The following is a 14,950-nucleotide window of genomic DNA, read 5'->3' as shown; positions in this document are numbered from 1 at the left end:
TAGGGGAGATAAGCTAGTTAACATTTGCAGAATTTTTGGTTTTCATCTGAGGTGGTCAGTAAGGCGATAGGGAATTTTTGTACACTTTTGACATGTAGTTTTGGTAAATGGTAATTTCACAATGCCAGGGTTAAAATAGCTTCCATGGCTAAGCAGAAAACCAAACCAAACTTTCCTATATATTAGCCTGTCATGGTTTTGGGGAGGGGGGAAAGGAGATATTGGTTCAAGCCCCAGGTGCAGTTACTGTGCTTACTTTAGGGTAGGAGCACTCACGACCAGTGGTATGAGGGTCCTGCCACGTCCATAGCATACAGAATCTCTACATGTGCACTTTATGCAATGGCAGCTGTAAAAGTATTTCTTCTGATCAAGCTTTAACCCAGGTAATTTACTCTGGAAAAGGGTAGAAATAGTTCACATTCTTTTAGCTGTTGTCTTTCATTATTTTTGCTATATTTATTTTATTTGTATTCTTATTGTTTAGGCTGATGTAAAATGCATACTTGTGATTACACTAAATTAAAAAGGGTTTGTATAAATAAAACCAGAATAGCCAAGATTCGAAGGGAAGCAGAAAATTTCAGGGAAAAATTTATAGACAGTTCCTTGGATAAAGGTCTTGTATCTCAAATATATGGAAAACTCTGCCAAATTTATAAGAACATTGACCAAAAATGGCCAAAACATTCCCTAATTGATAAATGGTCAAAGAATATGAATAGGCAGGTTTTTTTAAATGAAGAAATAAAAGCTGTATATAACCATATGGAAACTGCTCTAAATGATTATTGATTAGAGAAATTCACATTAAACCAACTTTACACACACACACACACACACACACACACACACACACACACACACAGTCTCTTCTCCTCTCCTCCCACACTGCCACCAGTCTAGTACAAGCCCTTATCTCCTCACACTTAGGACTTTCCTCCCTCCACTCTGACCACTCACTAAAGTCCCACTTTCCATAGGAAGCCTTCCTAATTCTTAATTTTACTAATCATTCCTATTCATCTGTATATATTTTGTTTTATATATATATATATTTTGCACATTGTCTCCCCCATTAGATTGTAAGTTCCTTGAGGGCAGGTATTGTCATTTGCCACCTTTGCATCCCAGTGCACAGTAGGCACTTAATAGGTTGCATTTGCCTGCTGGTTAGTCTCCTCCCTACCTCTAATCTCTCCCCATTTCTAGCCCTCTCTTTTCTGACTTCATGGATTTCTGTGTGATCCCCGGCAGTCTCCCTCTTTCCAGCCTTTTAACTGGCCATCTCCATAAATTCCTTTCCCTTTCATCCTCCCAGATTTATTGCTCATTCCTATGCCTCAGGCTGTCTCTGTTCTAGTCCAACAGGACATTTTGCTATTCCTCTCTCCCACTCTCACATCACCCTCCCACCTGGGGACACACAGAATTTTTTTTAACAAGAAAAAGAAAAAATTCAGCAAAACTAATCAATACATTTAAAAAGTATCTGGCAATGATCTGCCCCTAGGAAGCTCGATGTCTGCCAAGGAGTGGGATGGGAGGCTTAATCTCCGATCTCTCCTGTCTTCTTCTAAAGCCAGTGTGGCTTCAGAAAGAACTGAGGAAAAGTTTGATGCGCGACGACTCCAGGAGAAAAGACAGGAGCAGAACTGAGGTCTGTACAAAACGTGTGCAGATCCGACCAAGGCCTTGGATACTGTCAGTCGTGAGGCTTAGGGAACGTTCTGCCCAAATTGGGCTGCTTGGAGAAGCTCATCAACATTGTGCATCAGTTTCACGATGGCTCGTCCGGGTTCTAGATAATGAACGATGCTCTCGTGCCTTCCCAGTCACCAACAGAGGGAAGCAAGGCCGTGTGCTCGCTCCCTGCTTTTTAGTATGACGTTTTCAGTCATGTTGTCAAATGCTTTCAAGGAGGGTGAGCACGGCATCAAGGTCAGCTACCGCACAGAGGGTAAATTCTTCAATTCGAAAAGGGTACAAGCCAAGACCAAAGTGGAGGGAGAGATGGTGCAGGATTTTCTGTTTGCAGATGATTGTGCGCTCAACGCAGCCTCTGAAGCTGAGATGCAACAAAGTATGAACCAATTCTCTGTTAAGCAACACCAAGAAAGCACAGGTTCTCCACCAGCCGGCACCACACCACTGGTGACAGCAAACGGAGTTTTGAATACTGTGGCTAAGTTCACTTACCTTGGTAGTGTACTTTTCAAGGATGTAAACATTGATAATGAGGTTGATGCACGTTGCCTGAGCTAGTTCAGTATTTGGGAGACTCAGAAGGAAGGTGTGGGAGAGAAGAGGTATTAATTAAACTGACTACCAGACTGAAGGTCTACAGAGCCATTGTGCTGACCTCATAGTTGTATACCTGTGAAACCTGGACAGTCTACCAGCGGCCATGCTAGGAAACTGGTCACTTCCATTTGAATTGTCTTAGGAAAACTCCGAAGATAACCTGGCAGGATAAGGTACCAGACACTGAGGCTGTTGTAATGGGAATGCAAATTTGGAAGATCTTCCCTGCCCCTAGGCTAAAATGCACCTGAAGCCTGGGGAGGGAGGCTTGTTTTTCAGTAGATACTTCTTGATTGGCCAGTGAGTCAATAAGGTTGTTACATTCTCTGAGCCAGGAGAAGGCTATATAAGCCCTGATGTGTAGCTTTGTTTTGGGACTCACTTTGAGAAGTGTTCTGTGATTTGATCTGAATTCTGGGAAGCCGTTGTTGAGAGTCCCCCAGCTTTGAAAAACCCAGAATGTGGAAACCCAGATGTTGACTGGGTATGGATGTAATGGTTGGACAGTTTGGAAATCTGTCTATTTGATGTTTCTGTCTTGATAATTATGCCTGTATACTTTGAGGTTCAGGGTGCTGACCTTTTCTCCTGAACAAGGTAAACGATATATGTCTGACTGATTAAAGTAAGCTTGTTAACCCATTTTGAGTTGCTTTCCTTTAACAAAGCAGATCCAAGAACCTGTGTGAGCAGGCACCCTGGGGACACTGGGGTGCTTGCTGCTACAGCTGTGCTTCAGAGAGTGCAGCTCCAATGGGCTGGCCATATTGTTAGAATGTAAAATGTATGCTTGCCAAAAAGACTGTTTTATGGAGAACTCACAGGGGTAAGCATTCACATGAGGGTCAGAAGAAGCGATGCCAGGATACTCCTAAGGTCTTGCTCAAGAACTTTGGAATTGGTGCAGTGAATAGAGCACTGGCCCTGGAGTAAGGAGGACCTGAGTTCAAATCTAGCCTCAGACCCTAATACAAAACTAGCCGTGTGACCTTGGGCAAGTCTCAACCCCAATTGCCCCACCTTCCCCTCTCTAAAAAAAGCAAAAAAAAAAAAATCTAAGAACTTTGGAATTGATTGTGTGACATGGGAGATGCTGACCCAGGACTGCTCAGCATGGTGAGCCCACATCAGAGAAGGGGCTGTGCTCTATGAGCAAAACACAATTGAAACAGCTCAAAGGAAATGTAGGATGCTCAAATTGTGAGAATCCACCCCAAGTGTTCACATGCTCTGTTTGTGCTTGACCTGAGGTAGAACATTCGGAGCTTGTATGGATCTGATCAGCCACAGTTGGACACGTTGAAACTTCCCTCCAGCACAGCAGTGATGTCATTTGGTCCTCTGGGAGAAGGAAGGACAACAGCCAACCACTCTCTTCTTGGGGACCAAGCCTGTTTTCCGTGATTCAGTTCAGTTGTGCTTGGGGTTAACGCTACATGGTCCTGGGGTAGCTCAGTTCATGGCCGTCTCCTGGTGATTCTCTGCATTCCTCAGATGTGTGTCTTAGAGCACAGTCACATTCTGTTCTACTCATGGACCACTTGTTCAGATGTTCCCCCATCAATGGCATCAATGTCTTTACTACCACAGAAAAAGTGCTGCCACTTCGGTGTCTCTGGAGTGTGTGTGTGACTGACTTTCTTGGGCATGTGCCTTGCAGTGGGATCTCTGACTCAAGGACTATGGCATTGTAGTGACTGGTTAAGTGACTTGGCCAGGATCACACAGCTAGTAAGTGTCTGAAGCTGAATTGGAACTTAGGTCTTCTTGATTTCATGCCCAGCACTATCCACTGTGCCATCTGGCTGCCACCCCATTTGGGCTGTCCTGTTGTCGTTGTTTTTGGCTGAGAATCTGGAGTGTTTTGCCATTTTCTCCTCCAGCTCATTTTACAGAGGAGATGAGGTGCAGAGACAAAGAGAGGGTGAAGTGACTTGGCCAGGGTCATGTAGCTAAAAACTTCTATTATCTCTGAGGCCAGATTTGAACTCAGGAAGATGAGTCTTCCTGACGGTAACCTCCATGCCACTTATCTGTTCCTATTTATGAAACACTCGCGGTTGTTCAGTTGTTTTCGGGAGTGTGTGACTGAGTCTGATAGAGGAGAGGAAATCCAGGCAGAGTCAGACTGGCCTCCAGCAGTCAGGCCTTCCAGAGCGTTGCAGCAGTAGGCACCCCAGCATCCCCAGGGTGCTGCCAGCACAGGTTCCTAGATCTGCTTTTCTAAAGGAAAGCAACTCAAAATGGGTTCACAATCTTACTTTAATCAATCAGACATATATCATTTACCTAGTTCAGGGGAAAAAGTCAGCACCCTGAATTTCAGAGAATACAGACAGGTTACAAGCAGACAGACACACAGATCAGCAGACAGGCTTCCAGCTGTCTGACCATTACATCCATACCTAGTCAGTTACCAGAGGGAAGCACCAACATCTGGGTTTTCAAAGCTGGGGGCTCAACGGCTGCCCAGAGTCTCATCTGGTCAAATCACACAACCCTTCTCAAAGTGAGCCCCAAAGCAAAGCCTCCCATCAGGGCTTATATAGCCTTCTCCTGGGTCAGAGAATGTCACAACCCTCTTGACCCACTGCCCAATCACAAAGCACCAAGGTGTGGGCATTCCTGAAAAACAAGCCTCCTGCCACAGGCTCCATGTGACCACATTCAGCCTATTAGGGGGCAGAGTATATTTTCAAATCAAGGAAGGTTCTCAGAGTCTCTTAAGCCTATCAAGGGGCCAAGGGGCAGGGAAGATCTTCAGATTCCCATTCCCATAACAAGTATCCAGCAGGGCCACAGGGTGGCAGGCCTTCTTGGAAGAGGCAGTGTGGGGAAGTGGGCAGAGCACTGCCATTGGAGCTGTGAGCTGTGGCCAGCTTACTTGACCTCTCTCTTGGAGATGTAGCTTCCTTATCTGTAAAATGGGCATAAAAATTTCCTCAAGGAGGAAGTATGCTCCCTCCCAGGGTTGGGAGGCTGAAATGAGGCACTGTTTGTAAAGCACTTTGCACACCCTGAAGTGTTGTAGAAACATCAGCTCTTACTCTCCTGTCTCTGAGCACTTCTCTACTCAGTAACTCCAGTGGCTCCCTTGTATCTCCAAGTCCAAAGAGAAATGTTCTCCCCCCCGCCCCAAACCTAGTCCTTCCTCCTTTCCAATCTTCTATCTCATTTCCCTCTCTGCACCCTTCCAGCCACTTACACTTACACTCACCTGCTTTGGCCCTGCCTGGAATGCTCTCAATCCTTATCTCAGCTGCCTTTCCTTACAGACTCAACCTCGATCTCCCCTTAGGTAGGAGGCCTTTCTCAGTGATCCTCAGCGCTAATTCCTTCCCTCTGAGGTTACCTCCCATTTGCCCTGTAGGTCTTTGTATGTTGTCTCACCCATTAGAACTAGAGCTTTTGGAAGGCAAGGCCCTTCTTTGCACCCCAGCACTTAGAACTGTTTCTGGCACACAGCAGGTGCTTAATAAATGCTTATTGACCTACTGATTGCCTTATAGTGGTCCGGTTCAGGATGCCACCAAATCACTCTAATTCCCCCCCCAACAGTAGAGGGTCAGGGGAGGGGGGCAGATATCCATTCAGAATGATGGGCATGTCACTCCACACCCCTCCCCATGCATCTTTGGCAGCTCATTCTGTGCTTGTGTAGCACATTGTGGCCAGAAGGGGAGGGTATGGTGGCTTTGGTGTAAGCATCCCTCTTCCCAAGGGTCTCTCTGGGGAGCTGGGAAAGTCCCATTTTCAGGCAACCCACAGTGCTACAGTCATATTGTCTTCCTTCCTATAGACCTTATTCAAGACTTTCCATCCCCCTGAGAGCCCACAGCATGGCAGAAAGTCAGTAGTGGCCTCCAGGTAGCCAGGTGGTACCTGGAATCAGGAAGCCCTGAGCTCACTTACTAGTTGTGTGACCTTGAGAAAGTCATTTAACTTTTGTATGCCTCAGTTTCCTTAATTGTAAAACAGGGATAATAATGGCACCTACTTCCCAGGGTTGTGGAGATGGAATGAGATAATACTGTAAAGCTCTTAGCACAGTGCCTGGAACATAGTACATCCTATATAATGCTAACTTATTATCCTCCTCCCCTGCAGTGGGGTAACCTTCAAAGTACTCGTACTGGTGGAAGCACCAGGTCTCTAATAACTACCTGAGAAGCCCTGGTGACTCACCACTTCAACACAATTACACAATGACCTTTCAACATATATACACTTATGAAATGCCACCTGGGCTCACAATTACACAACATGGACCCAAAGCAATTATGCCATGTTACCTCTGCACAGTTCCACAGAGGTCTGGCAGTGGGATGTGTCCAGAAAAGACAAACTTTGAATGAACTGCAACCGAATGTAGCCAGCTAATGTGGCCAGCTAATGTGGCCAGGCTTAGTATGATTGGTCTCAACTTGACTCCCCCAAATCCATTAAGATCTAAATAAGTTCGCTGGACGTAACCCATCTTCCACTCAACTGTGGATTTAATTTAATTCATCATGGGGAAGGACAGCCAATCATGCAGTTAGTCTTAAGCACCCACTGTGTGCTGGGAAACAGGCTAAGCCCTGGGTCAGTATTTTGGATTATTAAAAAGTACCTAATAAGGAAGCATTTTTCCAAATTAGGCAGCAGGGGACACAATGTGTGTATTTGTTTTATCTGAATATGTATACTTGTGACAAAGATGTGCTTGTTTTCTTGGTGGGGGGGGAGGGAGGATGTAGGAGAGAGAAGGGAATAGTGAGGGCGATGAAGAAAAACAACCAGAAAGAAAGAAGAGGGAACCATTGTGGCATTAAGAAAAATGAACAGACGAGGAAAAGCTAAGTAGGAAGCAACATGCGAAATTTATCATAGAATTTTGAAAAACAGTGGAAACTGTATGAAATGGAGGGGTGGGGTTTCATATGCAATCCTCATTCTCTGTTCTTTGTATATGGAAATGTTGGTATTTGTTGATGTTTTCCAAGTGAAGAATAAAAGAAAGATGGTATAAAAAAATGCTACAGGGTGGAGTCCACCCAGGAAGGATTAGCTGTTCTGGGGGTTGAGGATCAAGGTAATGGCCAAAATTAGTGGATTTTTTTTAGTGCGTCTCTCGAATAAACATAGCCACTTTTTTTTTTCCAGTGAAAATCAAAGCCAACAAAAATTCTCTCCATGGAGTAGTGACTGAGGCACAGTAATGATTGACCATGGGAGGCACTGGGGAAGTCAAATTTGAGTGGTTGAATGGGGGATCTCAACAGAGGCACACTAGGCCACTTCACTATTAGTTTGTAGATTATTTTATGAAAAGAAGAGGGAGGTGGCACAGGACTTTTTGTTGTTGTTGAATAAATCCGGATGTGGCTACATGAAAAGTGGAAATGACCAAAAACGGAGCCCTCACTCAGAGACCCAGACACTTCCCAAGGTCATCTGAAGCCACTTTGTGCCTTGTTAATAGACCAGGAAGGAAGTACACATTAAGAAAGCAAAGTATTTAATTGGAACAGAAAACAAAGCAAGAGAAAAACCTATCTTAACACTCATTCCCTTGCTTCTTCACAAAGGTAGCTTTTCCAGGGCTACCATTTCCTGACAAAGGGGGAGACGTCTATCTGTGTCTCAGGAGTGTGCTGCGCCCTCGCGTGGATGAATGTTGCCACTGCAGCCTTAGATGATGCTAACTCCTGACCCCCTGGCTGGCTTCTCTCCTTCCCAGGTTGGTTCCGTTTGTCTTCCTACAACACAACCCGCCAGGGCTGCAGGCACACAATCTCATGGGAAATGGAGTCCTGGAAACTTCTACCATAGAATGATCATTCTCTGAGGCCCAGAATACTGGGAAATGCATTACTACTTTGGTTTCGTTATTACACACTTGTACGATTCTGTGTGCCTCACATGGGAAAGATTATTAAAATAATCACACCCTTTGACAAAATGGCTCCATTGTTAGCAATGGACCCTGGTGGTGTTATCAAAAGCAAAGCAACCCAAACCCCCCACTTCTGACCCAAAGATTGTAATAGTAGCATTATGTGGAATTGCAGAACGCCCCCCCCCAAAACTTGGAAGCGCCAAACAAGCAGACAAACTTGGAAGCCACCTACATGTCCAGCGATAAGTGAGTAGTTGAGTAGATTACGGCGCATTATAGTAAGGAAATACTATAATGAAATGAAGACCAGCTAAGCTGAGGGATAGAACGTATCTGCAAAGACCTTTAGGAAATAAAGCTTTATATTCCTCAGATGGAACATACACTAATTATGTCCATATAAGAGAAAAGAAAAGGGGGGGAGGAAACAAGCACTTCTCTAGGACCCACTGTGTGTCAGGCGCTGGGCTAAACACTTTGCAAATATTACGTCATTTGATTCTCAAAATAACCTCAACAGGAAGGTGCTATTTTTGTCCCCATTTCACAGCTGAGGGAGCTGAGACAAAGAGGACTTGCCCAGGGTCTCACTGCCAGTGAGAGGCAGACACCAGATTTAAATTCTGCTCGACTCTAAAGCCAGTGCTCTATCTATCCCCTGCACCTGCTAGATGCGAGTCAGAACGAATGAACAACAGAATTTTGCTAAGACTTAGGGAGAGGGATGAAAAATGACTATGCCACTTTATGCACTGAAATTCGCTTCAATATAACTAAACATGTAAAACGGTTTGTACTGATGCTCGATATTGTTTTGGCAAAGTATTCCGTTTTGGGGGATAATGTGCAACCTGCGCCTAATTTTTCAGGACACCTTTGGGGCTCGAGATCTCCGGCATGGCAAGGCGAGGCAGAGGCCGTGGGTTCGAATCCCGACTCTGCTGCTTACGGACCTTAGCACCTCGGGACCATCACATGCTCTCTCCGGGCCTCAGTTTCCCGTCTGTCAAATGAAGGAAGGAGGCGGACTAGACGCCCTATAAGCTCTCTTCTTGATCTTTTCCGCCTGAGGGGCTCTGCAGGACAGGCCGTCGGGGCGGCGCTACGGGCCACCTGCCCACCGCCTGCATCTGACGGAAGGGGAAAACAGCTGGGGGACAAATAAGAAGTCACTTTCCGAGCTCTGTTAATAATAATAACTAGCGTTTGTGTGACGCTTCCAGGGGTGTGCTAAGCACCACACATGTTATTACATTTGATTCTCACCAGAGCCCTGAAGTTCTCTGGTATCGTGCCCATTTTCCAGAGGAGCAAGCCGAGGTTCGACAGGCACAAACACGTAATGAGCTGATCCGAGCTGACGCCGGACCTGGCGATCACACAGCCAGTGTCAGAGGCGGGATTTGAACCCAGCTCTTTCTAGACAGCGCCCAGCACGCTCTCCAGGGCACCCCACCACCTTCTCGCTCTCCAGCTTCTAGCCTGCCATAATGCTCGCTCGTGGAATAAATGGACTGGGTCAGAGGACCTGGAATCCCACCTAGTGCCTGTGTAGCCTGGGGCCATGAGACTCAACCTCTCCGGGCCTCAGTTTCCCCATCCATCAAAGGAGGGGGAGGACTTGGAATCTAGTCTTCTGGGGGCTCCTTAAACGGCCTTCCTCCGGAGGCCGGGGCGGGAGAGGAGGGGGGAACACCGCAGCCAGGGTTCTTCCGGGACCAGGCAGTCCCCCCTTCTCCCCGGTTTGGGGATTCACACTCCTAAGAGCTCAGGGGTGTTACCAGGGTGGAGACAGGGGCCCGTTCTCGTTCCTGGTTCCGGGCTCCTGGACCCGCCCCCAGCCCTGCCCCCGCCTCCCGCCCTGGGCAGGCTGGCTGGAGGGCGGGCAGTCCTCGGTGATCTCGGAGAGCTCGGGGACCCGGCGGTCCTGGGGTCCTGGGGCAGCAGCTGGCGAGCCCGGGCGGGCTGTCGGGAGATCCACCCTCTGGGGAGGCCAGCGGACCGTGTGTCGGACAGCAGCCGCCCAGGCCCTCCCTTCTCCGGCCATGGAGGCCGAGCCTCCACTCTACCGGGTGGCTGGAGCCGCCGGTTCCTCGGCGGAGGAGCCCGGCGCTGGAGGCCCCTACGGAGGCCTCCCGGACGGGCCCGAGGTACTAGAAGTCGCCTGAGCCCAGCCGGGCCCCCCCGGAGGGCTGGGGAAGAGTGCTGCCTTGGGGTCTCGGGTCCCAGCTTTCTCTCCGCTGACGCCGTTATTGGGATAAGTCCCATCCCCTCTCTGGGCCTCAATTTCTCCACCTATCAATGGAGCGGCGGCTTTAAGCTCTCTTCCTGATCTAAAGCCTATGCTCCAGGCAGCTCGGGGCCTGATGGGGGGGGGGGGGGACGGCTGCAGCCATCTTGGGGAGCCCCAGCCAAGGTCCTAGTGTCTGTCCTGGGCTAGGTGGAGGTAAGGAGGTGGGGAGGCTGGTCACCCCAGGGTGGCCTCAGTTTGGGGGATCATACCTCCCAGAGGCTCCTAGGACCCCTGCTGTCCCACCTCTCTGTGGCTGGAGCCTCGGCCCATGACCCGGGCTCTTGTGCTGGCACCCTACAGCTGGATGAGTTTGTGGGAGCCTATCCCGACTACAACGAGGAGGAGGAAGAGCGAAGGTATTACCGGAGAAAAAAGCTAGGCGTGATCAAGAACGTGGTGACCGCCAGCATTGGGGCGATGCTCACCTACAGTGTGTACTTGGGTAAGAGATCCTCACCCTCCTCTCTTCAGCCTAGGCCCAGAGGCTAGCTTTGGGGTCAGAGAATCTATGTTCAAATCCCTACTCCCCCACTTAATGCTTGAGTGATTTTGAACACGTCAGGAGGCCTCAGTTTCCTCATTTGTAAAATCATCTAATCAGACTAGATGACCCCCTCAGGTCCCTTCTGACTCTAAGAGGGGGACTGTAAAAGTGGGACCCACTTCTCTCCACACCCCAGGCCCCAGAGGTGTGCCCTTGATGATGAGGGGGGTCCAGCCCTCCTCGTTCCCTTTCTAGGTCTGGGTCCTGGTTCCAGAAATCTAGTCTCTCTGGTCTCTGTCAGAGATCCAGCCCCATTGGCTGCAGCCATAGGAAACCAGTGGGGACTGAGTGGGGGCAAGAGCTCATCCCTCAAGCTTTGGAAGGAATCATGAGGCTATGAGGGTCACCTGACCTTTGCCTCCCTGCTTCTCTCCTCAGATGAAGGCCCTACCCTCATCCATCCATTCATTTCCTTGGGGTCCTGGGGATGCTTTAATAAATGCTAGCTGAGTGACTGACAGTCGTTCTTGACCTGGCCTCATTCCAGGCCTGAGGCGTCACTAGTCACCCCCTGTGAGTCCCAGTGGAGAGTGTTGGCCTTGTGAGGGGGCAGGGCTTAGGCACCGAGGATGCCCAGTTTCTGAGTCCCAAGGTGACACAGCTCAGCCAGGAGGGAGGTCAGGAAGCTACATGAATTGCCTTACACTGTCTGCTAAGGCAGCAGTTTTGAAAAGCTCTCCTTGCCCTGGATCTGGAACCACTTAGTGGGGTTGAGTCTTTGGTGCTGTCCCAGTCTGCCTGGTCCAAACTCTCTCCTCAGTCCTGGAGCTGCCCCATAGGCGGTGGAGGGGTGTCCTGCAGGGAAAGAGCCCTGCCCTGGAAGTCAGCAGGTTTAGATTTCAACCCCACTCCAACACTTACTCCCTGGGTAACCTTGGACAAGTCACTTCCCTTTTCTAAATTTCAGTTTCCTCCACAGTCACACCTTATCAGCCTCCCCCCTGGTGGGGCCTGGCAGGCGCCAATGAGAGTGGACTTAGCAATATAGAGGATGGTATTATTAGATTGCATCTGGGCAGACTTTATAGGCGGGAAGAGGACTGGGTGGCTCTCCCACTCCAGCTGGGGCCAAGCTCTCAGCAAGTCATTTCTCCTGCACTTCTGGGCAGATGAGGAAGCAGGCAGGACAGCTGGGGGGAGGACCTGGCCCAGGCAGCCCCGGACCACAGCTCAGAGCACACTTCCTCTTCCACTTCCTCTCCCCCAGCAGCTGCAGGAGGTGGGACTGCTGTGGGGGGAGCAGTGGGGGCCTCATCTCCCCCTGCCCCTGGCCTCCAGGTTGATTATAGTCACCTTGGGTGTGGAGCTGCCTGGACCATTGTCCCTCAGCTGGGAGCCTTGGAAGGGAAGAACCTTGGAACAGAGAACAGAGAATGTCAGAACTGGGAGAGACCTCAGAACCTGAAGGAATGTTAGAACCTTAGAACAGAGAATGTCAGTGCTGGAAGGGACCTTAGAACAGAGAATATCAGAGCCAGGAGAGACTTTAGAGCATAGAATGACAGACCTGTGAGGGAACTTAGAAACTAGGACATGGAACATCTGGGCAAGAAGAGCCTTAGAACATGGAATGTGAGAGGTGGGAGGGACCTTAGAACACGGAATGTCAAATGTGGAAGGGGTCTAAGAAAAAACAGGGACCAGCTCCCTCATCTTGCTGATGAAAAAAGCAAGGTTCTAGAGTGATCTGGGCATCGTCCCCTTCCTGCCTTGCCCTCTCTGCCCCCACTGACTCCCTCTTTCTGTGTCTAATAGTAATTGTCTGTTATTGACCCAGCTTGTGGCTAGGGCCCCACCTGTGGTTGGTGAGGGATGTTAGTCCTTCCTAGGAACATTTCCTGTGCCCCCCCATCCCCCCAGTGGCAAAGAGGTGCTTCCTTCTGTCCCTTTAGTCCATAGACTGCTGCTAGAACTGGGTTCTGGCTTCCTGAGAGCAATGCCCCTCCCTCCCCCCCTGGTCCTCCCCAGTTGAAGTTGGGCCATTGCCATTCTGGTCTCCTTGGGGTTGTCCAGGAGAGGGGTGCCCAACTCGTGGGCTGGGGCTTTGGCCTGGAGATGCTGCTGTCTGGGCCCAGGCCTAAGTCCCCCTGCCCAATACCCCCAGGCCTCCTACAGATGCAAATGATTCTCCACTATGACGAGACCTACCGAGAGGTGAAATACGGCAGCATGGGACTCCCCAACATCGACAGCAAGATGCTGATGGGCATCAACGTGACACCCGTGGTGGCCCTGCTCTACACACCTGTGCTCATCAGGTGCGTGACCTCTGACCCACCCAGGGAGGGGCCGGGGGCAGACACAAGCCCCTGCCTGAGTATACCTGCTCAGCTAGCGCATGGGCCTGCTGGGCCCCCTCTGAGCTTTGGTTTCCTCATCTGTCAGATGAGAGGGTTTTCTTTGAGTTCTGAGGCCACCTCTTTGCCTTGCCTGGGTTGCCTTGGGCGGGGAATGCCCTCTTCCTGTAGCCTCACCTCTGAGCATCCCTGGGGCCTCTCTGAACTCTGCCCAAGGGCCACCTCCCGAAGAAGCCTTTCCTGGCCCTCCTCTCCTTTCCATTCCTTCTGTCTTGAAATGATATATAATTCGTATTTCTCTGTGGCTGTGTTGTGTCCCCTTGAGCAGGGACTCGAGGGCAAGTATTGTCTCATTTCTGTCCTTGGCTCCCCAGTCCATCGAACAGTGCCCAGCACACAGTAGGTGTTTAATAAATGATTATTAAGTTAGACTGAATATACCATGCCTGTCTGACCTCACCACCCTGAGGAAGACAGAGTTGCAACACTTCAGGGCTGGATGGCCCTTCAAGGATCAGCCTCCTTCTTTTGTCATCTGGGAAACGGAGGCCCAGAGAAGGGAGCAGATTTGCCTAGGTCACACCGAGTTACAAGCAGTCAGAACTGGAATCCAGAGCTGGCCCTAAGATTGAGGCTGTTTTTTTGCTGCCTCCCCCCTCCGGCCGTCTCTCCTGGAGGTGGAGAAGGTTTATAGATCCATAGAACCCCAGACCCAGAGCTGTAGAGGCCAAACTGAGGCCAAAGGAGGTTAAATGGGCCTTGCCCAAGTCACACAGGGCATAAGAGTCAGAGGTAGGATTTGAATCCAGGGCCTTGGCCCCCAGAGGCAATGCTGTTTTACCTGAACCATGCTGACTTCTGGGAATAATGCTAGTGATTCAGAGATCTGGGGTGGAAGGGTAGGCTGCTGCTAAGTGGGAATTCAACTCAGAAGGTATCCCAGGCTGGAAAGGGCTTCCCTGGAACCGGAAGTCTTGGCGCAGAGGCTGTTTGCCCACTGCCAGGTCTGGGTTGGACTTGGTGCCAGCCTCGAGGGCCTACCAGGGTCAGGGCAGGGGACAACTGACTCAGAAAGGTTTTGCCCCCGGCAGGTTCTTTGGCACCAAATGGGTGATGTTCCTGGCCGTGGGTATCTATGCCCTCTTTGTCTCCACCAACTACTGGGAGCGATATTACACACTTGTGCCCTCCGCAGTTGCCCTGGGTGTGGCTATCGTGCCCCTCTGGGCCTCCATGGGGAACTACATTACCCGGTGAGCAGGGGCCAGCTGGGCAGGGGTGCTGGGGCTGGGCGAGGAAGAGTGGGTATGTTGGTGGCCGAATTGTCTCTGCCTCACCTGGCCAGGGCGAGGTGTGTGTGTGTGTGTGTGAGTGTGTGTGAGGGTGTGTGTGAATGTGTGTATGTGTATGTGTGTGAGGGTGTGTATGTATGTGTGTGGGAGGGTATATGTGTGTGAGTATGTGTGGAAGTGTGTGTATGGTATGAGTGTGTATATGTGTGTATGTGTGTGAATGTGTGTATGTGTGTATATGTATTATGTGAATGTGTGAGGGTGTGTGTATGTATGTGTGTGTTTGTATGTGTCTGAGGGTGTGTGTATGTATGTGTATGAGTGTATGTGTGAGTGTAT

The 14,950-nt window shown here is 49.6% G+C and overlaps 1 protein-coding gene across 1 annotated transcript in view; it reads left to right on the top strand.

Annotated features, from left to right (window-relative positions):
* Window positions 1–10,008: 10,008 nt before the first annotated feature.
* UNC93B1 (unc-93 homolog B1, TLR signaling regulator) overlaps window positions 10,009–14,950 on the top strand; it is a 17,507-nt gene continuing 12,565 nt past the window's right edge. Inside the window, exons 1-4 of the mRNA XM_069066123.1 lie at window positions 10,009–10,335; window positions 10,779–10,920; window positions 13,127–13,280; window positions 14,411–14,572. Coding sequence (XP_068922224.1) covers window positions 10,231–10,335; window positions 10,779–10,920; window positions 13,127–13,280; window positions 14,411–14,572 — 563 coding nt within the window. The 5' untranslated portion in view covers window positions 10,009–10,230. The remainder of the gene's footprint in view (window positions 10,336–10,778; window positions 10,921–13,126; window positions 13,281–14,410; window positions 14,573–14,950) is intronic.

The sequence above is a fragment of the Petaurus breviceps genome, unplaced genomic scaffold (assembly GCF_028583685.1).
Source record: "Petaurus breviceps papuanus isolate PSGF00001 unplaced genomic scaffold, PetGlider_PUasm1.0 90721, whole genome shotgun sequence".
In the NCBI taxonomy this organism is placed as follows: Eukaryota; Metazoa; Chordata; class Mammalia; order Diprotodontia; family Petauridae; genus Petaurus; species Petaurus breviceps.
The sequence above is the reverse complement of the archived record's forward strand: the minus strand, read 5'-3'. Positions and strand labels throughout refer to the sequence as shown.